Source organism: Bombus pascuorum, chromosome 15, assembly GCF_905332965.1.
Source record: "Bombus pascuorum chromosome 15, iyBomPasc1.1, whole genome shotgun sequence".
NCBI lineage: Eukaryota > Metazoa > Arthropoda > Insecta > Hymenoptera > Apidae > Bombus > Bombus pascuorum.
The window spans coordinates 5808643-5833956 of record NC_083502.1 but is presented as its reverse complement, the minus strand read 5'-3'; the positions used below and the strand labels follow the sequence as shown (position 1 = coordinate 5833956).

At 37.4% G+C, this 25314-nt stretch overlaps 1 protein-coding gene and 1 long non-coding RNA gene across 8 annotated transcripts in view; one reads left to right on the top strand and one right to left on the bottom strand.

Moving 5' to 3' along the window:
- The first annotated feature begins 287 nt into the window (after positions 1-287).
- LOC132914758 (homeobox protein ceh-17-like) overlaps positions 288-25314 on the top strand; it is a 27932-nt gene continuing 2905 nt past the window's right edge. For 2 of the 6 annotated variants that reach the window (XR_009659674.1, XR_009659673.1), the window contains exons 1-6: positions 289-409; positions 1874-2145; positions 2648-2787; positions 2851-4308; positions 6343-6536; positions 22371-22970. Coding sequence is in view for 2 of the 6 variants with exons in the window: in XM_060974133.1 (XP_060830116.1) it covers positions 3954-4308; positions 6343-6536; positions 22371-22766 (945 nt within the window). In the remaining 4 variants the exon portion in view is untranslated. Of the gene's footprint in view, positions 410-1873; positions 2146-2647; positions 2788-2850; positions 4309-6342; positions 6537-22370; positions 24281-25314 lie in introns of those variants that run through there. The other 4 variants (XR_009659675.1, XM_060974133.1, XR_009659672.1 and 1 more) reach the window with 4 other exon arrangements.
- Positions 11484-17370, bottom strand: LOC132914763 (uncharacterized). Of its 2 annotated transcripts, XR_009659678.1 has the most exons (5): positions 17037-17370; positions 16546-16896; positions 16195-16479; positions 15885-16106; positions 11484-12240 (listed from the first exon to the last, which is right to left on the bottom strand). It is a non-coding gene; the product is annotated as an uncharacterized LOC132914763 (long non-coding RNA). The 2 variants fall into 2 exon arrangements; XR_009659677.1 differs by lacking the exon at positions 16546-16896.

Genomic DNA, 25314 nt, shown 5'->3' with positions numbered 1-25314 from the left:
AATAAAAATGCTTTACCGGAAACAGTGGCGCTGTCTGCCGCATTTAAAATATTTGAATTATACAAATTAAATTAAATTAAATTAAATTAAATTAAATTAAATTAAATTTATATCTAATGTAAACAATAAATTATATTCTATAAATTACTTATTAAAATATAATAACGTTTTAGGATAATACAATCAACTACGTGAATTTTAATTATTTCATCTTAAATTATAATTTTAGTATTCGAAATGTCACCTAGTGGTGTATATTTAAAAAATGAGCTGGCAATAAGTACGCATTTCCTGTGTTAATTGCAACGACGTTTTATGCATAGTGTAGAGTAAAAATATGTAATTTTTAAGATTATGGTGTTTATCACGAATAGAAGACGGAAAAATGTTGATTCATTGAATAAATTTGGTAAGGTCTATTTAATATTCTATTTAATAGTTTCTATTGCGTTGAATAATAAGTTCGTTCGTGAAGTATACATTTGAAAAAGTGTTAAAAAAGTTACAAGATACATAAAACAATTTTTTGATGAAAGATACATTTATAAATAAAATACTTCTTTATTAAATAGATTTTACATAAAAGTAATAACAATTAATGTAAATAAACTTATCGCTTAACCTAAAATTCAAGTTTGAAATTTTCCTGCATTTTCGTGTATTAACACATCACGACATAGAAAATAATTGTAAATGCAATGTGCTGCAAACAGGATTGGCTGATAATAACGTTGCATAAAAGTGGATGACAAACGAATAATTGCAAGCCATTTTAATCAGCTCGCGGTAACATTTTACAGTAAGCTAACGTAAACTGTCATGTTAATAGATTTTATGCTTCATTATATCAGAAATACCAACACGTTTCCTAATAATTACGTTTGAACAATAATATAATGATTATTCGCTAGATTATGAAAGAATTATCCTAATGTTTTATTAAATATATGTTTGTAGTAAATATCTAATTACCTCACGACAGTCGTTTCTCATTACAGTGTTAATGAGATTTTAAAATATTTTATATAATATACGTAAAATGTTCCTAGAAGTGTTCAAATATTTTCGTAAGCTTAATACTGTAAATATGAAAACGTGATGTCCTTTCTTGCGAAATATCTTTTAAGACCAACAAGTATAAAACGATTTCATTCGTGAAAATGAAAGGTGATAGTGACAGAGCCGCGTGTAAATCGGAAGAAAAATAGTCGGCTATCCCTGGGACGTGAAAATATTAAATTGTATTCCTATGGGTTTTCGAGTCGATGGAACGGAAACGGAGGGGGGTAAAGGGCATCTGAGATCACTAACCAATATTTAATCAACTTTCCAGGAGAATATTATTCTCCCGACAAATCAAGGACATATGTATCAGACCGCTAAGGGGGGTTGACGTTCTCTCACTCTATTGATATAAAAGACGAAACGCCGTTTATGCGAGTGTGCGAGTGTTTACACGCGCACGCATGTTTGCCGTGTTCCCATAGACGTAGACACTAAATTTATCTTAGTGACAGTTCTTCAACGGATTCATCGATTTACTTTCCTTTTATTTATATTTCATTTACACGAATAGGTCATAGATTTTTTATCTATAATTTTTCGCTTTGAATTACACAAGTTTGTTCATTATTATGCGATAAAATTAAATTATGTATAAAAGTTATTTGCATCATTGTAAATTTCTTGTAACATTTTCTACCAATCAAATTTACCTCTATTTGAAAAAATATTATCACAGAAATCTAGTTTATAATAATCGACTAAGAAGATAAAGGCGGTATCTTCATAACGCATAAGCGTAAACAGATGCAACAGTGCAACAAAAAGTTCATATTATTGTATCTTACACTAACATAATCTCTCATATAAGGTATGTGCAGGTTCGAGTTTCTATTGGGGCAGCATGGAGAAGTTGTGGGAAGGTGTACGCCAATGGATGAGTTCGTTCCTGTGTGTTCTCAGTATATACACTATGGACGATTTGGTGTTGCACGACGTACTACGTTCGCGTACCCTGGAAGAGAATTCCCCTGAGACGAGACACGGGGAAGAGGGTCGCGCACCAGGACTGCTCTCATCGTGGCCCTTTCGTGAGAACAAGTGCGAAACAAGTGTCGCACAGGTTCCTACCACCTATCTAAGGTCGGTCCCGTGTCATGTTTAGTCATGTAATTTCTCTATCTGCAGATAAATCATATTTCATGCTCTCTAGTCCCTTGGCCTTTATGTATACGATATTTGATGTTTCTACTGCCTTATGTAAATGGTTAAGAGATGTAAAAGCATGGTAATTCCATAGGAATATTATCGTGAATTTCGTTTATCAACAGTATTACTATGTTATTGTCTAATAATCGTTTAATGGGTCTAGGCACAATGAAATATTATTTGTGTTTTGTACTGCTTGAAATAGTAATTTTATTTACAGCTCATTTTTTAGGAATTTTATTTTTCAAGTCCAAAATCTATGTTCTACAGTTCTCTTATGTTTTTGAAATAACTATTTATATTTGGATTTTATTTGTAGCTCATTTGAGAAATTATAACTTCTCAATTTCTATGATTTCTCAAATAATTATTACATTTCAGTTTCATTTACAGCTATATATTTTTAAATTGATTTTTTCTTAAAATTTATTTACAGCTACAGTCAAAAATATTTCACAGTAGATCTACAAAGCTAAACATACAAAATCTGTTTCAAGCAGCCCTATCTTCATTGTAGCCACCAAAAGCCTGTAATTAAAAAACGACTCAAGCTCAGTCTACTCACCCCTCACCAAGGTAATCCATCATGCTCAATTCATGTAAAGACTAACGATGCCTAACATCAGCACTATCATCCAGGAAGCGAGGCACTCATTGTACCAAGGCAGCCGCAGAAGGAGCCAGGCGTAAACATACGTAGGATGGCTGAAGAGAAGCGTGGCTCTGGTGTCCAGCGGAAACGGCCTGCTCCGGAATCGATCGTAAAATCGAGACCAGGGGAGAGGGCTGGCATCATCGAATGATAGCGTTCATTCGGGCTGATGGCTGTTAGGGAGAGGTCGCCCGACGAACCGGGGGTGGCACACCGACGGGGATGAACACAGAGATTCGGAGGGCGGCGACTGCTCTCTCATCCAGCCGAGGGGTGGCACCGTGGATCGACGAATCAGCGCCCAGAGAACGTCAGACAGTGACCAAACCCGGTTCTCCGTAACCGACCGGCGGCCACACCCCCAGCGTGCACCCTCTCCGTCGGTTATTGAATTAAGCTTATCATTTGATTTTGAGGAGACCCACCAGTCGGTCGTCTCGGGCTCTCTTAAGCGGGCCGAAAAACTTCTTTCTATCCGCGGCTATAATCGCAATAATTTGATATCGCTGATCCGATTACGCGTCATAAGCTGCTATCGAGCAACCGGCTGCCGCCCGCGTCCCTTAGCTCTTGTCCGCGATCAGAGAGAATTACGTGACGCTGCCACCGTTACTTGTACACCCTGGCCTGCTGATTAACCGAGATTTCCACGACGGAAGAAACACGCCGCTGCTAGGGCCAAAAGCAACGCCGCGGCTAAGGCCCGGCTGGGGCCCTCGGTTTCTTTTCTTGAGACACTCTCATCTTCTTTTTAATCCTGTCTACGCTCAGATCCCTCGAATCTGCATGCTGCAGTGAATGGAAGAGCAAGCTGATCCTATTTAAAGTCGTGCAACTATCAGGATCAAATCAGCCAACGACCCGGTGCTACTAAGATCAGCCAGGATCTACCAACAACCAGAAGGATTCAGTTTTATGGGATTCTGATTGAGTGAAGAGTCAAGATGAGGAAGAGATAAGAGAATTCGATGAACTGTCCAGGTGTTCCGCGCTCAGTGCCCTCGTCTATTCGCCTCTGACAAAGTCAGACACGCCTGTGACGAAGGAACTCTGCACTTTTGTCTTGGAATTTCGGTGCTTCGAGTGAACCATGGATTATTCGTACTTGAACCAGGCGGCTGCCGCTGCGGCCGCCGGTTTCGAGGCTTCTAGCTGTGCTCTGGCTGCCAGTGAAATGCAATGTGGATACGGGGACTTGAGTTCGTGCTCACAGATGAGCCAAGCTGCTTATCGTTACACGGCTGCGAGGGCTGCTGGCTATCCAGGCAACGCGGGAACTACGAGTACAGGAAGCACCACGCCGCTGGGGGCCCATCACACCACCCACTCTCATGCCCACGCGCATCACGGGGCCCATGCAACCCCCTGCTCGGTAATGGCCGCCAGATCTCAAGAGGTCCACAGACACGCCGCCTCGATCTTCCCGTCGGCCATTAATCTACAGAGTGAGTGCTTTTATCTGTTCTTTTGGGAAGAGGGGAATAGATCGTGATGAGCTTTTTCTGGACGAGAAACGTGCTTTTCTATTTTACTTTTGTCCTACATTATATTTTATGACTACGATGATTCTATTTTGTATTATATTTTATAATTTTACAATTATTTTAATTTAGTTCTTGTTTTAATATGTCAGAGATTATTTAGGATTTTTATTTTTTATTTTAACATAATTTAGTTAATACTTGAAGAGGTTGTTGTATCGTAGAATATTTCTAAGACCGTTTAAGCGACAAAGTATATTTGTTTGTAAATTTTTTCAAAAAGGAGAATTTGGTTTGACAGTGGCCTCTCTCTTCTGTAATTCTATAATAATTCTGTCGCATAAGTCTATATTTGTTTTGTGACACTGTTTTCCATATTCCTCCATCAATATTCTAAAATTCCCTCTCTTTAATTCTGTAACTCATCTTGTGTTATCCGCTAGAAAAATTAACCAAATTCATTGTTCATAAGCAATTTCCTTTTCCCATAGATGGTACAATTTCTCTTTCACTGTCTGAAAGATATCATAATAAAACTTCACAGTGAGTTTATGTACTTCGCTTCTATCCGATCTCTTTAGTAGGAAGATAAAAAGTTAAGATCGCTGTTTATTCAGAGATTTAAAACCCTCGTCGCCATCTTTATAAATAGTATCTTCTTGTTTGTCTCTATTACTTACACAATTTCCAATAAATATATTTTAGGACATAACCATGAAACACTAGATCCGGGAAATTCCAAAGCACCAAAGTCCGTATTAATTGTAAATAAATACTGCAGAGAGAATCTAATGAAATTCTCTCTTCGATCCAGCAAACTCCCATTCCTCGAGGACAAGCGAACAAATCAAACACGCTACGTCGTTAAAACGATAGAATTTACAAAGGAACGATCAATTAAAGGTGCAGGAAGGCAGCCCTGAAAGGCGCAGGCGGGGCGAAGAAGACGGTCTTCCCCGCAGAAAAAAAGAAGAGGGTGGTCCTTCTTTTCTCAAGGGAAAGTTGCCATGGCATGGTCTCCATGCTCGAACCTACCACTGTGGTATTTCCTCTGGAAACGACGACAAGATGGCACTGAAAATCAATGGATGTGTCTCGTCCCCTCTTTCCCTCTCTTTCGTATTCTTGCTTCTCTTTCTTCGTCTCTCCCTCATTTACCGGTTCGTTCATCTGGTACCAGCTCTGCACTGTCTCATCCCACGTTTCCTTCACCCCTGGCTCACTCTTTCTCGCCCTCTCCCTCTTCAGTCACTCATTGCTATGGTTACGTTGCTCGCTATCCCAGCCATCCTCACCTATATTCTATAATCTATAAGCTACCTCGTGCTCACAGACACAGAGCTCTTCGTGCAAACGTTGCACCTTGGACCAAGTAATTCGACCACACTGATTTTCTTCATATTTTATCAGCCTCGCCAATGTGTGGCTGATTTAGAGGAACCCTGGAAGTTCTGTCTTTGACTACTGATTAAGAGAAAGTTGGGATAAGTTGATTTAGAGAGTTGGTGCAGTAGGTGAAAGTTTTATGTTAATGTAAGTTCGTCTTAGCAAGGTTCATAGCGGATTGATCAATTCTTTTCCTAGATTTTACGAACCATGGATTGGGTTCTGAGATTTTGGAAACTTTTTAAAGAGGTTCAGGAGGTGTTGGTTAACATTTTGTGGATTTCGTGATGCATGGGTTTAGTTGTAGAAACATAGAACAAAAGGTTGTTGGGAAAGTATACCAAGAAATAACTCTGAGAATTCAAGATTCTGTTTTGGGTAATTGTTCTGTTTGCAGTTAGAATTATGAATCGTGGATTTGGTTAAAGATTTTAGAAATATATGTACAAAAAGTACATAGCTAAATTGCAGATTGTGTAAGAACTGTAGCGTTTGCGATTAGAATTAAAGAATATTAAATTGAATTCTTACTCTAAACAATTTCCTAACACTCTTTTAATAAAATACAAATCATTTTCACTGGTTCAAATATCTTTCTTTTCTTGTCTTCAGGTGGATTAGGATATAAGGCTTACTCAGGACACGATGGTTTAGCAGAGAAGAGAAAACAACGTCGGATACGAACGACGTTCACATCGGCTCAGCTTAAAGAATTGGAGCGTGCCTTCCAGGAGACCCACTATCCGGATATCTACACTAGAGAAGAAATTGCCATGAAGATCGACCTGACGGAAGCTAGAGTCCAAGTAAGTGGTGTTTTAACTTAAAGAAAGGAGATAGTGAAACCTACAATAAACTGGTCAGCTCCATTTTCTGTAAACTCAAATATTTACAAATTCTATCTTTTAATATCCAAGAAACAGGTGATTTATTTCTATAAATTCATTCATTATAAAATTAGCACGAATAATAGTAAATTTCCAGATGCCTTTACGAAATTAATATTTCTAACATCATTATTTTCTTACATTTCACAATTTATAACGTTGATCAGTGTAGCTTCTGAATGACTCAATGTTGTACAATTCACTATCATTTTCTTTCACTCTCATGTGTATAATAGTCATAGCTCTAATTGCTGTTTGAATTTGTGTGCTTCCCCTTTCTTATGATTGCAAATTGCGTTCTGAAATACAATTATAATTGGACACAACGAAACTCGACTAGTTAATAATGGTAAGATTATACTACCTTCGCGAAAAGTATATCTTAGAATTATTGTATTTTTATAAAGAATATATTGCTAGTCACTTAACTTAGTGACTCTTATGATAGCCAATAGGATTATACAAATTTTATATACTATATCATTATGCTAAAGAAACCCTCAAGAAAGATTTTCTTAAATAAAATCTTAATAAAACTTAAATGGAGAATACAATGGACCCAGCGACTGTGGCAATAATAAAATTGATACTATACTTTAAAACAAGTGTAAAAACTCTAACGAATTTGACGATTTTCCTCAAAAGAGCGTTCCACTCTGATTGCAAAGATCCCAATCAAGAAAAACTGGAAGAAAGAAGCTGGACAATAGATTATTCTTTCGTTGACTTTTACTTGGAGGTCCTCCCTCTGGCATCATCTAAAACGAAGCGCCGGAAACGAAGGGACAAGGGCGATGGTAGAACCCGGACGCTATGTAATTGCATTACAAGCCCCATTTTCGTTTTCACGGTTACCTACAAGTTGCTCCTTGATGGATTATACCTTCTAATGCACGTGACGGATTAACTTGAACTTTCTGCACACTGAAGATTCTGGAGGGAGATTCTCGTGTCTTCCCATGACGCACAATCGAACACGCGTTATTTATGATCAAATTAATGTGTTTTGCATTTTGGTGGCTCTCGCCAGCTCTTATGGATAAACCAGTTCTCTGTTAATCTCAAATGCGTCGATATCCATTCTCTTCGCTGTTCTTTCGTTTTCCTTTTTGGCTCTTTAATCATAGATTTTAACGGTGCTCGCCTTCTTTGTTAGTTCTGTGTTATTTAGATATAGTGGCTCATACGAGGCATTAAAATAGAAAGGGCTAAGCTACATTTTTTCTGCGAAAGTAGGTTTATAAATTGAGCGAAGATTCTTATGCAAACTGATAGTTCTATGAACGCATCTGAAGCAATGGAAATTCGTATTCTCTTCGTTTTTGGCTTTTAATTGCTATGAAAGAAGAGTATGTTCGCACGTTTATCTGCAAGAAGGGAAACTAATTGAAGAATAATGTAAATTACTATGATCTGTCGTTGTCGAATAATTGGATAATTAATTGCTCAGAAACAGATTAAAATTAAATAATCGTCGTAACGCGATACGAGATTGTATTTTCAATTATTTCAATTATTATCTGATATGTGATGTTCTCACAAATGGAATTTCCTCATGTGATATAGGAAACATTGTAATCTGAGATATTCATAATCTTGAAAGAATTCATAGATATTGTTCTGCATTTGTACACTAAATTGTACACTTGCTGTTTCTTAAACCTATATAGTAGACAATACAATTTATATAAAAAAAATGTCAGCATATTAATAGTATTCCATGTTTCTTATTAATATTCAGTGGCATTCGTGTGGGTTATATTACGTTTAATTACATTTTTCTATGCTATATACGTTCTATGCATTTTTGAATTCTGTGCCTGAATTCTTAAATTTCTCATAAATGTGTTCATTTTTCCCAAATCGGGTCCAAACGACATCCATTGGACTGACTATTTCGTGCTCGTGTCTATTTCAGGCTACGAATGCTCAGCTTATCGAGTATTGGTGCTAGTAATGATTGGTGATAAATTTGGAAATTGGATAAAATTCATACATTGTTATCACGAATCTACCAAAGTGTCAGGAAGAGTTATTACAACATTTAATAGGTTTCTTTTATAGTTTATTTTGGTTTTTACAATTTGTCCTGAAGGACATTTGGTAAAGTGTATATCTCATTGGTAATAAAAAAATAAAATAAAAATAAATATAGTATGTGGGTGGCTACCTCCAGCTCAGTTTCTGTTCCTTTAATTGACCTGGTAGAAACATGAATTTGATTCTCGATTCTACCTAACAAAATTCACACTTCCAATAAAATTTGATGCAAGATGAATGAATTCTATCTGAATGACTATTCACACCTATATCATTTTACATCACAAATAACTGTATCTCTCGTATTATCCCATTTAATCACCCCTTCTAACGTCAATCAATCTCACCCTCATAATTTTTAATCTTCAGCGTCTGCCTGAAGGAAAAGAGGATTATTTCAGTAATTTTCGTCCTGGAGATTGATGAATCCAAAGTGTATGACTCTTTCGTCTATTTTCTTACTTTCTATTTCTCAATTGAACTTCATGAATATAAGGATACGTTTGACGATGTCTCTACATTTTAGGCAGATGTCTGGTCTCGTTCCAAGAATAGATGGCTTTCGATAGACGAGGATTGTGTGAAGAACCAACGTCTTCCTTAATCTTGATCCTTCTATAATAATAATAATCATGCTTGCCAATCACAGAGGCTGCACGTTAGCGACCTGGGAAAATGATAGTCATAGTGTGCTATAGTATACCGAACTCTTGCGTCGGATTAAATTTATCACATCGTCCAAGTGACGGGGATTGCTCGTGCGACGATCATGACGACAATGTGAATGGAACTGCGACATAGCTTGTTAAACAGAATTATTATAATTGAACGTTGGTATAATCATAGTGAAGAAGCTAATGTACAGGGGCAGGTGAACATTTTTTGGTTTCTGTTAGAAAAGTGAAACTTTGAGATTTTTGTTGCTGAGCTTTTTGTTATTAGTTGTCTTTCGTTATGGACAAATTTCTATGAATCGTTTCTATGAATAAAAGGAAATTATAGCAAATCAATCGCGAAAAAAGAGCCTAATAGGTGATAAAAGGAACATTTTTTTATAAATATAAATAATAATATGCAATAAACATATAGTAGATTTCATTTTATTGACACTAGAACTACCGATGACTGGAGCGTAAAGCTTGCAAAAATTGCAGTCATTTTGATCACTTAATCAATATCAATGCTATTAATGTACTATTGCTTCAATATCAATAATAGAGTTTTGTATGTACATTACATGTATCCATGGGATTACAGAAAAGTTTGATAAAAGAAATCGTTTGCTGTAAAATACAGCAGCAAAGTATAGTTGCTGTTTCAAATGTAAAAAACGTGTATACGTTTATCAATTAATTTAATGGAAAATTAATTTACTGATAAATAGCTACCACAAATAATAAATACATTTATAAAAAATATAGAATATGTATAAATAATAAATCCAACGTTTTCAAAGTTCCACTATCAAGGAATAATTTATTGATTTAATAAATGTTTCTTTTATTGTCCTCTGCTCTGTATTTGATTGATGTGTAATTCTGAAAGCCACCATGTACCGTGGCTAGTGTAATATTTTAAGAGCGAAAATTGCAGTTGCGCCAACAAGTTTAATGTCATAAAATCTGTATTTTGCCTAATTGCGAAACAGGCTGTTCACTTTTGACACTTATTGCCAGCCGGTAAATTCAGTTAGCTAGGAACTTTATTGCTGCTAACACTAATCACCGATGTCCCAGAAACATATTCTGAAAACGTTCAGAAATTACATTATCAGGGAAAATGTAATCTCGTCGATGGCAACGGTGCAAAAATATATTGCAAACAAACGAGCTTAGGTGTTTCGGATTACGATATCATCCGCGACAGTTGTTTGTAACGTAAATGTCACGAGTCCTCTAACTATAGTATTAATAATTGATCCTCTAACGATAGTATTAATAACTAAAAACATGAATTATTCCATTATTAATAAGCAGCTTAGAATATGTTCACCTATCCATTATGAAAGTAGAATTGCCAATTTCATAATCCTATAATTTCTATTCTATTAGTTTACTGATAACAATAACGAAAAATTAATTATTCTATTATTAATAATGAAGACTCTAATCCATTTATCGTGGAAATAGAATTCCTAATTTTGTCATTGTACTATTTTTCAATCGTAATGGAATCAAAGCAATGAATTTTTCCATTAATGAAGTTTCTAATTTTGTTTGAAGTTTTTCTAATTTCCATACTTTCCTGTATAATTTCATTGCTTTATAAAATTACGTTATTGAAGAATAATAAATTATTTTCGCATTTCTATTAATTACATAGAGAATATGAAAAATCAATAGTGTGAGGAATTATATTTGTCTAGCTACAACCGAACATTCTGCTTAGCTCGTCTGGAAACCGTAAACGCGAATGTACTACCACGCATGATAATTAAGCACGAAGTTACTATCAATTTTCTATTAGTTTGCGGCATCACGGGCCGACCGCCATTTCTAGAGAGGTTTTCCCTGACATAGGGTAGTCAGTTCGAATCTTCCCTAATTCCTTAGCCTAAGGTCCACCCTTAAGACATCTGGGAACTTTATCGATTTACATCACATCGATTCTCGTTTATTTTATTGTAAGATATTTTACCAATATTCACCTGCAATTACGTACAATCGTCGAATTAACTTTGAGATATTTTCTTCGTTCTTTGTAGATCGTTTCAGCAACTTTGTATTTTGTACTCTTTGCAACGTCTGTCGTTTGATTAATTGTGAATTAACAGTGTGGCACGAGACGAGAAGAAAAGGACAAGAAAACTGCATTTTTCTTATAAAGCAACAAACATTATCTGTCGTTCAAACTCTGAAAGAAACGGAAGGAGAAGATGAACAGAGGAATTGGCAGAATTTTTTACACTGTTTGTTAGAAATTTAACCGTGAAACAACGCAGGATGGATTTCATTAAAATTTAAAAGAAGGAGAAACACGATGAAGAAGAGGAAAAGATGAAAAATGAATAGAGCTAAAAACAAAAAGAAGAAAGGAATCTGCAGTTCTCTTAAAAACAAGTTACCTTAAATTGGAATGCAAAACAAGATTTCCAAGTAACAGATTAAAAATTCAATCACTTTATGATTGGCTCTGTTCGTCCAAGGACCAGGGCATAATAATCGTTCCCCATAAATCAACATCTTGGCTGAGAAGCTGATCCGCTCAATTCGCCAGCATTATGTATGCTCGCAGGTTGTCTGGAACGTTAATGGAGTTGTAATTCATACGGAATGACATGTGACTCAGAACAGCGAAACGTGTCGCCACGCGACATTCTGCCACCCTTGTCCATGGTGTCATCAATGGGATGTAGCACAGAATAGAAGCTACCAGAGGGTGAACAGGCTGGTGTTGCTCTGCTGGACCAACAACCGTTGCTCTTACCAGCTCCTGAGGGTCTACATTCAATTGAACAAAGTGGAACGATCTAGCCAGCTCGATTAATTCCATGGTGCAATCATTTTCTATCGCTTGAAACTTGTAAGGTTTGGTGGAATATGGAGATCGGTTGGTCTTCTTGAATTTGGAGCAATTGTAACATCTGTAACAGAAGTTGCAAGCCTGGATCTTTTGTTCAGAATGCTACATTAATTTATTGATTGAAATCAGAAAAGAATCGTAGAGTTTGCATTAACAACTTTGAATTCTCTGCTTCGAATACTATATTCACTTGTTCATGCGAGAATTTAGAAATGAAAATTTTGTAAAATTTATGTAGTACAATATTATGGAAGATATTGCGGAGAAACATGGCTCCTAAAACTGTAAGAATTATTGTGGTAGACTGTTACCTTGGATTTTATGCCCTGGGTATTACAATAGTTATTTGTGATGTGAGATTAGGAAATTTGGACAAGAAAATTTCTAAAATTTATGTAACACAATATTATATAAGATCTGGAGAAACTTCTCTTTTAAATCTATCACAATGATCATGATAGTCTGTTACCTTGGATTTTATGCCCTGGGTATTACTATAGTTATTTGTGATATGAGATTAGGAAATTTGGACAAGAAAATTTCTAAAATTTATGTAATACAATATTATATAAGATTTGGAGAAAATTCTCTTTTAAAACTATCACAATGATCATGATAGTCTGTTACCTTGGATTTTATGCCCTGGGTATTACAATAGTTACATGTGATGTGAGATCAGAAGATTTTACAATGGAAAATTGTTGTGTTGGGAAACTATGGAAATTGCATGACGATAATAAGGTATTAATAAAGTAATATTAAGATAATACATAATAGATACCTGAAAGCAGTACATTTTTACATTATGGAACACTATGGAGGCATTTAGAGGAAATTTCTCTTCTAAATATAATTCTGACATGCTATCGTCAGGTTTATATATTCCAATAAAATCCAAATTTTGAAATTAAATTTTACTTCCACGAAATAACAAGTTTTCAGGCGTTATCAAAAGCTGTGGCAGAGATATAACAAAGGAACACAAAGGGAACTAGAGGAGAATCGAGTAATTTAGAGATAGACAGCCTTGGGAGAGTCCTGGAAAATCAACATGAATTTCTTTTCCCCGGTGGGACACAGTCGAGTACCGTCACGGGAAGTTGGAGGGTGATCGGGGAGCAGTCTCTGACGAAGGGTCTTCGCCGGTAAGAAGAGGCAGTGTACTCAAAAAAAAGAGGAAAAAACACACTTGGAAAAAGTCGAAGCAGAGAAGAAATACAAAGATGTATTCCACTAAAACGAAGACGTAGAAGAAAAATAAAGGCGTCCTCCTCTGGGAGCAATAAATATCGTCATCTTCCAGCTACATTAATTAAACGTCAGTATTTTGTATCATGATAAAACTAATTACAGTATAAAATGATAGAATATACAAAATAGAATGAGAAGATAATTTATGAATGAAATATTCATGACTAAGATGAAAAAAGATATACATAGTGTAACAATCAATAGTATTAATAATTCTACTGTTAACAATTCTCTTCTGATAATAGAGAAAACACAGCCAATGATTTTTTCTATGATATATAGGAAAAAGGTGCATTAACGATATTCCAAAGCAACAGAAAATAGCAGAATACAGTTTACAGCCAAAAGAAGAAAGCTAGGAGAAGTAGCAGAAAAACATATCCGGCGTAGAAGAATGAATGATAAATGAACAGGGAAGATGTAGAAAGATCAAAAAGCAACGACGAGATAGGCAATAACGCTTCCAACGAAAGGATCCTCGTTGGGAAAGAGGCAAGGAAAGAGGAGAGAAGGGGGATAGGTTGGCTCGCTGGCATCGAGGGATGAAATGGGGAAAACATTGGAGCTGGCTCGACTCTGGTAGGCCGAGGGTGGCTGATACACAAGGGGCCCATGGCCGGAGTGTGCCCTGGTAATTGCGAGCTCTATGTAGATCCACTTACGGTGATTAAAAACTGTCCTGCTGGGTATCATCTACGGAGAACGACGTCGACTGTTGCAAACACACCGGTGCACGACGGTATTCGCCGTTTTCCATGGAACTCCTTCGACGCTGGCCTGCGCGTTATCGCGCTGATGGTTCAGATTAAGCTAGGTAATTAGTGTTAAGAATAGTCTGGGTACGGAATACAGGGACTGGTATTTAGTTGCCAGTTGGAGAACCGTCAAGGAGGTGCTAGAGGAATTTAGTTAATGCGAATATATGTGGGTGGCATGGGATCTTTTATTTTTGTTCGAATTACAGAGTGAAGTTTTCTTCCTTATTTCTTGCTGCGAGAACAGAGAAGAAGAATTAATTGGTTGAGAGGTATTCTGAGGAAGTTATCTTGAGTTAGAGTGAGTATTTTTCGTATGACGCTTCCATAGCAGCTATTTGCAATTAGAAATTGGTAAATGTCGTTATTTCTTCTGTATTAGATGTCAGAATATTTGAGAAACGGATAAGGTGGTAACGACATTAAAGAAAAGATTCTAATAAAAAGAACTAGTAAAGAACATCAAGAGAGATTGTAGTAATTTAAAAGGAAACGTGCAATGGTATCAAGAAACAATCAAGAAGAAGGCTCCAGCAGTGAAAAAAGCAGTTTGAGGAGAACAAGAAAAGGATCCAACTCCGTGTAAAAGAGAACTTGAAAGTCAAAAGGAAAGATAAAAGAGAATTGCTGTGATGAGAAATAGCAGTGCAAGATACTGCAAAGAAATTCCAACGATAAGAAAGTACAGGAACTTTAAGAAAACGCTTGTAGTAATAGAAAAGAACCAGGACGCACAAGCTTTAACAAAAAAGAACTCACAAAGACAATAGCAGGAAAGCTCGATAATTGAATGAAACGATAATAAAAAAGAAAATTCTAATAATACAAAATCTCACAGAGACAGAAGCTAGCAAGTGAAACACAACTACAGCCGAGATACGATCCTGACCAAGATTTCTGGGATTCTACTGTTCTCATACGTGAATCAACTATCAATTGCATTACTTAATCGATCTTACAGTACTCCTCGTATCTAAGTTACTATGACTAGAGTCGAAAATACTGTTTCGCTTGGCTTAAGCAGTGGAACACAGCAGTGACAGCGAACCGTGACGGTTGTGGTCAGACACGAAAGTGGATACGCAGTTAATGAGATCTGTCTATAGCGATTTATTCATCAAGCTGGATGGCATCGGCCTGTCCGATGCATCTCTTAATCAAGATTTTGTCTCTGCAGAGCCATGCGTTTCCGTCCCGAACTTATTTGGTTAATTGAAGAAGGTAATTTCTGACGGCTGAGAGTGTAGCAATCACCATCAACTGCAATTCTATTATCGAACGTCTGATTTAGTACCCTTAACGAATCCTTAACCGCTCCGGCTTTATTACTTAATCTTTAGACGAGCAAAATTGGAATTAATTTTATATTAATAAATCAATAAAAGAGTCACGGTAAAAGAAATTGTTTCCTATTCAAGCATAGATAAATATCGTTATTGTACGAATATTTGGAGATCGATCGTATTAATCTACTTTGTAGGATCTATTATCAAGAATGATATTTCTAAAATTTGAGATTCCAGTTTGAGGTCCTGAATACAATTTTGCTCCACGACAATTCTATTTGTCGTTTGTTTAAGAAGGATAAAGACTGAGATAGTTATCCTAGAGTCCAATGATCTCCCAAAGCTTAGAATTAAAATTGAACGTTCAGTTCTTAAATAAACTTTCAAGTTGATTGGATATTACATTTCGCTACTTTGTAACACGCCAGGTAAAATTTTGCTTCGTCTTGCGGTAATTCTATTTGTCAATTTCATTTAATAAAATTAACAGAGAATGTCTTATGATCTTCCGAAGCTTGAAATTAAAAAGTTGCATGTTCTAATTTTTTTATTGATCATTAAATATATAAATTTCGCTACTTTCGCAATTTCTAGATGAAATATTTCTTATCTGCATAACAAATCTCTCTCTCCACCTGTAATACAAAAAATACAAAAATAAGAAATAGCAAATAGTAATCTGCTTCCAAAGCTTAAGTTTAAACGATCATATGTTCGAATTACTTCATTTGTATCATTCAATGGAATTTGAAAATCGCGCGTTTTCTGTTTTATCGTCAAAGCGGAAGTGATCAGGCGTAACAGTGATTTCTCCTGACTTCCTGCCGTCGTGATATTGATAGCACCGCTTCGGATATATCCTTATAACTCGCTTAATGTGACGCATCGAGAGAATCTTGGACGTGTCGTGAATCTTTCACGAGCTTCAACATCCTCCGGTATGAAAAGCGAATCCTTTGGTCTGATCAGGCGTCACATCTTTCACTTTCAACGTCCGCGTGACGAGATCTTAAAAATTCATCGAACGACGGTCAAAATTGAAATTAACATGAAAATCAAATAAGCAAAAATTACGTTATAGACGGATGGGAAGTGGTGAATTTGAAATCTGAGAGACGCGTTTCCGATCGTTGCGCATGATCCTTTCTCGTCGCTTTCCTACGTAAACGAACGAAGTTCCAAGCAGCTTGTTCTTTTTTCTAATCTTGTTATCGTACTTTTCTAACTTTCACTTCGCTTCTTGCACAAATTCTTAACAGTGTCGAGCAAGTTCTTTAAAATTCGGAAGATTTCCAAACTCTTACTGTTCCCGCCGGAACCTTACCATCCGTCGGCAATTTCTCGCGTTCCAGCATTTTAATATTTATTTTGAAGTTACTCCGTCTGCTAATTCGATTACTTCCATATTCCTGAGATTTTCTTTTCCTAAAGTTGTATTTATAGTTACGTTGGTTTATAAGTTTTAGGTTTCTGAAACTTTATATTTTTTAATTATTTTATAGTAATTTGAATTTTCTCAAAACAGGTGAAAAGTTTCTGGGATACTTATCAGTGTCTCTACTTACATTTTTGTTATGCCACCTTTTGACAAGACTAAAAGAAAGAATCATAGATCAGATAACAAGACGTAGATGGTACAAAGTGACGTCAAATTTTTGATCTGTCGTATATCTGTCTCAATGGTTCGATAAAATATTCTTCACTCGTCTCGCGACATCCCATCACGCTGCCACGTCTTTCAATCCTGAAATATTCTTGTTTTCCTGTTAGGATCTCCGTCGGTAAGTTGGGATCAGCCCCTCAGGGCGGCAACCGAGCAAAATCCTTTGCTAACCTATCCAGAAGGAGGAAATCACTACGACTCACAACCGTTAGGGTTAATCTAACGAACAAATACACCGCAAACTTGTTTCTATCGACGCAGAATCCCTAATGGTCCGTCCATAAACTTCCACCCTCTCCCTACCAAACTGTTTACGCTTGCTTTCGAAATATCCGTCCTCCTTTCCACTTAAATTACAAAATCCAAACGTATTCATATTTCAGTTGAAAAGAACGTGCTATTTGGAAGAAGGAGAAGATCGAATAGAGCATAGATCTAATGACACTCTGTTTGTGACTGCGATGACCTCGAATACTTTGGACGTTCCAGTTGCTGCCAGAACTTCTAACTTCGTCGTTTTATAGGTTTTCGTTTAATCGGTGAATTTAATTACATTTATTTTTATGAATAAAGTCGTTTCTCTTTTTGGTTACTGTTTTTTTATTTTTTTTTTAATTTATAAATATTATTCTCTCCGTGCTCGTTCAATCGGTGAATTCAATTTAATTTATTTTTCTAGGTAAAATCATTTGTGGTTTGGTCGTCTTCTCTAACTTGGAATCTATTTGGTTGAAGTAATCTTCGTAGTAGACTGGTTAAATTATAGTAAGGAATATTGCAGAGAAATAGTAATTTTCATTAGCGTTACGAGTCGAAGTTCTAATAACCGAGGAAAGTTGCCTCGACGGATCCGTCGCTACTCCTTATCCTATAGACATAACTTTCACTGCCACCGTCTATTTCTCCATTACTTTTTACAGCTTACAATCAACAGCAACCTTCAACAACAATTTTTTAATTGGTCCATTTTAATGCTTTCGTCGATTCCATTTTTCCTTTAATTCTCTCTGAAATCTATCAAAATACCTGTTACAGGTTCTTGAAAATCCATAATTCAGGATTCAGAGGTTCTGGAACACGCGAGAATTCATATCTTTAGGAAATTAGTGATAGAAATGTAGAAGGTAGATCATACGAAGAAGAAGAAAATTTCCGAGGAAATATTTTTCAATGAGATCGTCATCTTACGTTTTATTACAATCGCCAAGATGAGGAATGTCATAAATCCGAATGAAAATCCCCTGCCATTGTTATTCCCTCGCACTGTCGAAGGTTTAAATTAAACTGAGGATCACTGGCAATTTTTAATAGCCGTTTAATAAATGAACAGAATCTTTCAACCGCTTTAACCTTACCAGAACAGTGGCATGAAAAATGGTATTAATATTCGACGAGATTTCCAAGTTCTCGTTAGTTCTGAGGTATTTTTGGTTGGGAGAGACACGGATGGTTCAACGAATGTAACATCGTTGCTGACTGTAGCCTGATGAAATTACGTCACCGTCGGGCAAAAACTATGTGACACACGCAGAAAGCCGCGGGTACGTGCCAGTGACAACACTAATAATTCGTATTTGGCCACCGACCAAACCCCGAAGAGACCGTAGAGCATGTGTGCCGTTGTTTGCCGAACGGACGACGACGACAGCGTGAATTAGGGAGACTACGTGCAGGCGTTAATGTTAAATAAATACGGTACGCCTAAATAAAATGCAACGAGCCGCACCGACAGATGTCCACCTCGTTTTGGATAAATATTTAAGCCTCGCTTTACGCGCCCCGTTGTCTCTGCTTCGTTGCTTTCCTCTGCTGTCAAACAGCCCTCGCTTGTCTTTGCAAATTTTTCTCTCAGCCGTTTCCGCTACCTCCGTTTCTTCAAGTTTTTGCCGCAGACTTTTGCGACTGGCTGGCAACTATTCCGTTGAATTTCACGCAAAACTTTCAAATATCTGTCTACATGCTCGATATTCGAAACCTTGTTTGTGGAAATTATAAAATCAACGTGAAGCTGTGTAAAAGAGCGAGAGGATATCACAAGGATTCAGCGAGAATAAGAAGGATCAACGGTATAAACCTAAAGATATCGCAACTGCTACTGTCTGTTTAATTTCCTTGGGAAATCCATGAGTAAATCTTGCGAAATCTAAAGCTGACCTCGCTATCGACTGTCAGAGATTCGTAAAATCATCCTCTGGTTCACCGCTATAAGAATTCTAATAATCATAATGTCAGAAGCGAGAAGACGAAGGATGAATAACGTTAATCCCAAGAACCTGCCCATTCTTCAAAAAAAATTCCAAATGACAGTCTCCTTAATTACAGAAGCCTGCAAAATCCAAGCCTAACGCCGCTGTGTGTCAAATAGGGATCATGAAATCATCATTGGGTTAATCGAACGGTGGAAGGTCTGCAACACGCTCCACGTTCTTCTCAAAGTTTACACGAATTTCTGGAACGGAGAAAGCGCGGCTGTTGAGCAGAAGCAGTAGCAGCCAACAGCAGCAGCAGCAGCAGCAGCAGCTGATAAAATCCAATAGCAGTGTTTGCCGTCCGGAAAGGGCAATCACGTTCATCATGGTGTTCCGCGCCCCTGACTCTCTGAATCCACCCCTTTCCCCCTCTTTCCCGGCTTCTACCACTCAGCCTGCTCCTACAACGCAGCCGCACCTGGAAAATTTAGGGGTGGGATCCACGTGCGCTCATGCCGAGGAACGAACGAAAGGGGATACAGAGAGAGAAAGAGAGAGAGAAAGAGAAAGAGAGAGAAGATGAAGAGAGACGAACGATGGCGGGAAGAGGGAGGGCAGCTTTACTGGTCAGATAAACGGTAAAGCAAATAAATCCGCTACTTTAACATGCAGGTCACCGCCGCTTTCCGTTTATTTTATTCGTTAAATATTTCATTTGGCCAACTAGAGCCAATTACGAGCGCTGCCTGCGCCGACGTTTCGCTCTGACGAGCTGGACATGGACATGACGCGCTTTTACGCCATCCAATCCCCTCTTTCTCTTTGTCTCCGTGAATCCATAGATGTTTTTGGTTGGTTTTTCATCATCGTACATGGTCGCTGGAATTTTTTCACTCGAAGCGGATGTAGCAGCGTAGTAAGCAAATGCGTCGAATTGCAGAGTTTTCGCTATTATACTGTAGATTTTCTATAGTAAAAGAGAACGATGCGTGCAACGATGAAATGGAAACGATACGTCAATTACATGGCGGATTTTCATGTGAAAATCCAGTTTTGTAGAAAATTATTTTATACATGAGAATTGGAATATTCCAAAGTGAAACTCAGAATGATAATTTTAACGAACGAAGGAACACGATAATCGAAGACTAGTCAAGTACATGATATGTGAGTAATTCAAGTAATACGTACATAGGTTCCTTTCCTTCACATTTCTTCGTAAAGATCTGATTGAGGTTGATATTAACCCTTTGCACTCCTATGTGGAGTATGACTCATCAGTTTTTATCTCAGGAGCTCCTTTGTCGAGTCCCTCTCGATATTCTTTCGTATCCAAATCAATAGATGTCGCGCACACATTATCGACGCTTTTACCAAACTGGCTTATTTACTTGACTTACATCAGTCGGCTCAGAGTTTGAAAATTGTATACCTGTCACCCTCTAAATATTTACAACGAGTTAAAGGCGCGAAATAAATAAGAACTTTGACAGTAGTGATAGTAATGACTATGCAAGAAATAGATCTTGAGTATATAGTCGCTAAGCGTTAGGAGCTGCTGATAACGAAATTGAAATAAAATTCGGAGGGTTAAACGTGTTGGTCTGTTTTCTAAAGAAACGAGTGGTAAAATAATAGTAACAGTCGATTATATTAAAATCAGTGTAAGTACAAGTACAGAGATAGTTTATGTATGCCGGTCGTAATCGTCGCTCGTTCAATGCTCGTAAGTCGATAACAATTTATTAGGTTAGCAACTAAGTGATTGTGGATTTTGTCATTAGGTGGTATTGCCAACCCAATAACTATTCAACTATTCGACTGTCCTAGAGACCACGTTATATCGATGGGTGTTATAAAAAGTTCAAAGCTAGAGTTCGTATGTAACTCCGGTTAACGACTGTCAGTAACGGCAATAATATTTTGTCCGCAGTTCGTTTGTCTTTAGACCTTGCAAAACAAAACAATGTTGGTATTCCAAGGCACGATAATATGAGTTTCTGCCGATTCAAATATTTCATTGACTCATGTGCCGCTACAAAACTAACCCTTTGCACTCGATGGGCTTTTCGGTCGGGCGTATGTGACGAGTGTTTTGTAGGTAATATAAAATGATTTTATAGAAAAATTAACTTAAAAAAACATTACGTTTTAATAATCTATATATATTTACATCTTCGAACATATAATTTTTTAATATTTTTTCTGTATTTTTTTTTGATAATTTATAGAACATCTGCCAAGATGCATCCTTGGCTTGTCGGTATAAGTATTGCAATAATAAGTTGTTTCGTGTCTTTCTCCTGCTTCGTTTTGGTAAGAACACACCTTACAATCCTTCTTGTTAAAATTACATGGAGCTTTCCATTTAACCGAATTCCATCACAATTAGCAGTCGACGTCGAAGCTGGATCACGCGGTTGTCGATTATCTCCTCTCAACTGATCTACCAAAGTTTTTATAAATCGCAGGTGATTAAGTAGCCTTTCGTTCTTTTGCTTTTTACAGAATATATGAATTAATTAAACAAATTTCCAAATCCATTTTTTTAGAGTTTCTAAATTTATAAAACTGTAATGCTTCTGCCACCATCATCGAATATGAACTAACGTCGGAGACGTTGCCAGAACCATAGTCTCGGAAGAATTTCAGTAGAAATATTTCATCCGCAGCTTAAAATGTAACATTTCACGCTTCATAACAAACAATATAAAGAGCCAAGGAATCTATTTACGAACCAATACTGCGCTCTCATCAACTGGAGAGGTGGAAATTTAGCATAAACAAAGACTATCGCCTCTCATTCCCCTCTCGAGTTGCCACACGGAATGCCGTGGTCACGGAAAATAGCCTCTCGAATGCAAAGGGTTAATACCCTATAGCTATAAGAACTCTTGAAGGGCCACGTTTAATTCCTTCGCGATTTAACCGAAAACATTTGTCTCTTCAAAATCAAGTACTCGCATCAAACCATCCAACGTTCCCTCTCTCATACATCCGCCTCTCATCTAAAAAAAATCTTCAAAATCTATGTCCTATAATTGCAGGTATGGTTCCAAAATCGACGTGCGAAATTCCGGAAGCAGGAGAGGCTGGCCCAGCAGAAGTCCACGTCCCAAAGCGGCATAGGAGTAGATAGTGGAGCTTCCAGTCCCGTAGGAGGCAACGTAAAGGCAGAAGGTCGTTCTCCAAGAAGTCCAGCGACGCCACCAGGTAGCTCGAACAGCGTGATGTCTACGAACGAGGTGAAACCAATTCCGAATCCGAATCTCGTGAGCGTGAAACACACCAGCGACACGGCTACGGAAGGAAACTCACCCAACACACGAGGAAGTAACAGCGGCGGAGGAACATGGGGCTCCTGTAGCCCCAGGCCCTTCTCTGCAGCGCTACCTCCGTATCTGTTGGACCCGCTGCCTCTGAAAACCGCGAATCTCTACTAATCGTGGCGACGAAACCGCTCCATCCCGGCGAAATTATGTAAATATAGAAAATATCGCACGCCAGAACGAAGTACGAATGCTGTTCAGGCTCTTCCGTCGCAAGGTCGTTTTCATTGGTTCGTTGGACGCAGTCGAGCTTTCAAGCTTTCCTCGTCAAGGAAGCAATGGGAGGGAACAGGAACTTTTTGCTTTTGGATCCTTTCGGTGAGATTTATTTTCAGTTAATTCTAATCTTCTGGAACTTTAAACGGTCAAACGGTGAACTTGGAGGTCTAAATATTGAAATATTTGCAACTGTAGATACCTAAGGCTTTGGAATTTGAAGAAGCCAAGCATTTGAAAATCTAGATATTCGAGGATCTCGTGGAATTGTGAAATTCAGGTATTTAAAATTCTAGAAACTTCAGGGTTTGATATTTTAGCCGCCTAAATATCTGTAGCTCTGGAAAGCCAAACATTTGGAATTTTCTAGATGCTTGACTACTTGGAACTTCAGATGTTTAATTGTAAATTTTGATGCTCTAGATATCTACGTTCTTTTTCTGGATTCCTCTAATGAGAATTGCTTTTACCTACGTTTGATCGTTTACTTTGACAATTTATTTCATTATCATTTTTCTTCATCGTTGTCTGTATTCGTTGCTTACTGTTTTAATTTTTCATTAATTTGGGGATTTTATTTAGATAAATTCGATTTTTTGATGTTTTTATTCTCTTTTCTTTCATGATTTACAGGAATCTTTCGTTTTTAGACATTTGGTGAGATGCATTGCTAATTACATCTGTTTTTTTATTTCCATTGACCTTTCGTTTTATAATTTCTTTCAGTGGTAACCGTCTGCATTTGTCGCCGATTGCTTTAATTTTCCGTAAATCTAATCTCGTTGAAGTAAACATAACTTCTGATTCTCCTTTTCCTGGCATGTACAAAGTGAGATCATGAGAAACGACCTCGATGGAAGATATTTACGATGATTCGAAAAGATTCTCGCTGGAAAACCTAGTGATACCGATATCTAAGTACCGTCCTACATTCCTCGTTGATTAGTCAATGAATGGGTAGCATTTATGTGGATAAATCACACGCAAAGATGTCTAAAAACAAAACCAATCCGGAGCAAGTTTGTGAAGAAAGAAGCCAGGAAAATGTAAAAGAAATTTGAAATGTAACTTGAAACTAGCAAGATAGAGAATTTCATTCGACTATCAAGATGAATGTTTTGACTTTAGACGTCTTAAAAGCAACGAGGAAAGACCGTGAACAAAGGAAAGATCTGAACAGCGTTCTCTCCACCACTTTTGTCAAAGTAAAAATAAGCGACACGTTATGGAGAATATCGATGTGGCCGGCACTTGTACAGTTGTTGCTATAAATATAGAAGATTAGTGTTTTACACCGTAAACTCATACTTACTGATCCATCGAACAGGGAGCAAGGATTCTTTTCCCTTCAAGGTGAACAAAGAGAAGAAGAAAACGCATGTTTAAGAAAAGAAAAAAAAAAAAAGAAATAAGAGCGAAAGCTAGATTGTAGCTTCACCGACGTGTGTATCATTGGCCATTCAATATACATCCACAAGAATTATACATTAGCGTAATAAGATTTATTAAGGTCCATTCGTAATAAGGTGTATGTTAGTCCATGTCCCTGACGATACGAGAACCTTTCTGAGTGAAAGCGATCGAGAGAAAGAGCGAGATAGAGCGAAAGGTAGGAGAGAAGAACGAAAGGCAGCCAGTTCCCGAAATGGTCGAAGGAAAACTTATCGCTGTTCGTTTCGCGGGAATTAAATCCTTCGGTCGAAGAGAAACGACGCACGTCCCATGAAGCGCGTTTAATCTTTAAGTACCGCGATAGAGGTCGTTAATCGATAGACTACGGATTTTTATGCGAAATTAAATTACCTGATGTAGCTGGTACTTCGATAAGCGTACCACGATTTTCTTAGACTTTTCGGAAGCCTAAAAGGATAAAAGAATTAGACACAGACGCGAATGTCTCAGGTTGCGCATGGGGAATTAATAGACGAAACGAATGTAAATTCTAATTACTTTGATAAAATCCAGGTCTCTCGGTCGAGTTCCTGAAGATAATAAATTGGCATAAAAATCCGCAGCCTGATAACCAACAGCCTGGTGATTTATCAAGCCGAGAGGAAGAAAGGTATTTATTTTACACGAACAACTAGCTAAATGTGATCCACCGATCTCTGTCCGATCTGTGTTCAGGCCTTGTATCTATTTACGGCTATTTAAAGATTAAATCATCGATGATTTCCAGAATCCCTAGGAAACGCAAATTCCTACGAGAATCTCGCAGTTGGACGAACGTGTCGTTACTCTCTCGACGTTCAAACATATTTTTATATAGTAAATGCTTCGGGTCTATCGTCTAGAAGAATTATCGGTAAGGATGCGCCGAGGCTTACTTGAAACGATGACTTTTCCTTCGACGAGGTCTTCGATCACACACAATTGGAATGTCGAGAATGCCGTGGAAACGACGTTTCGCCGCTTCCCTTTCCACGAAAACACAAGCCAATCCTCT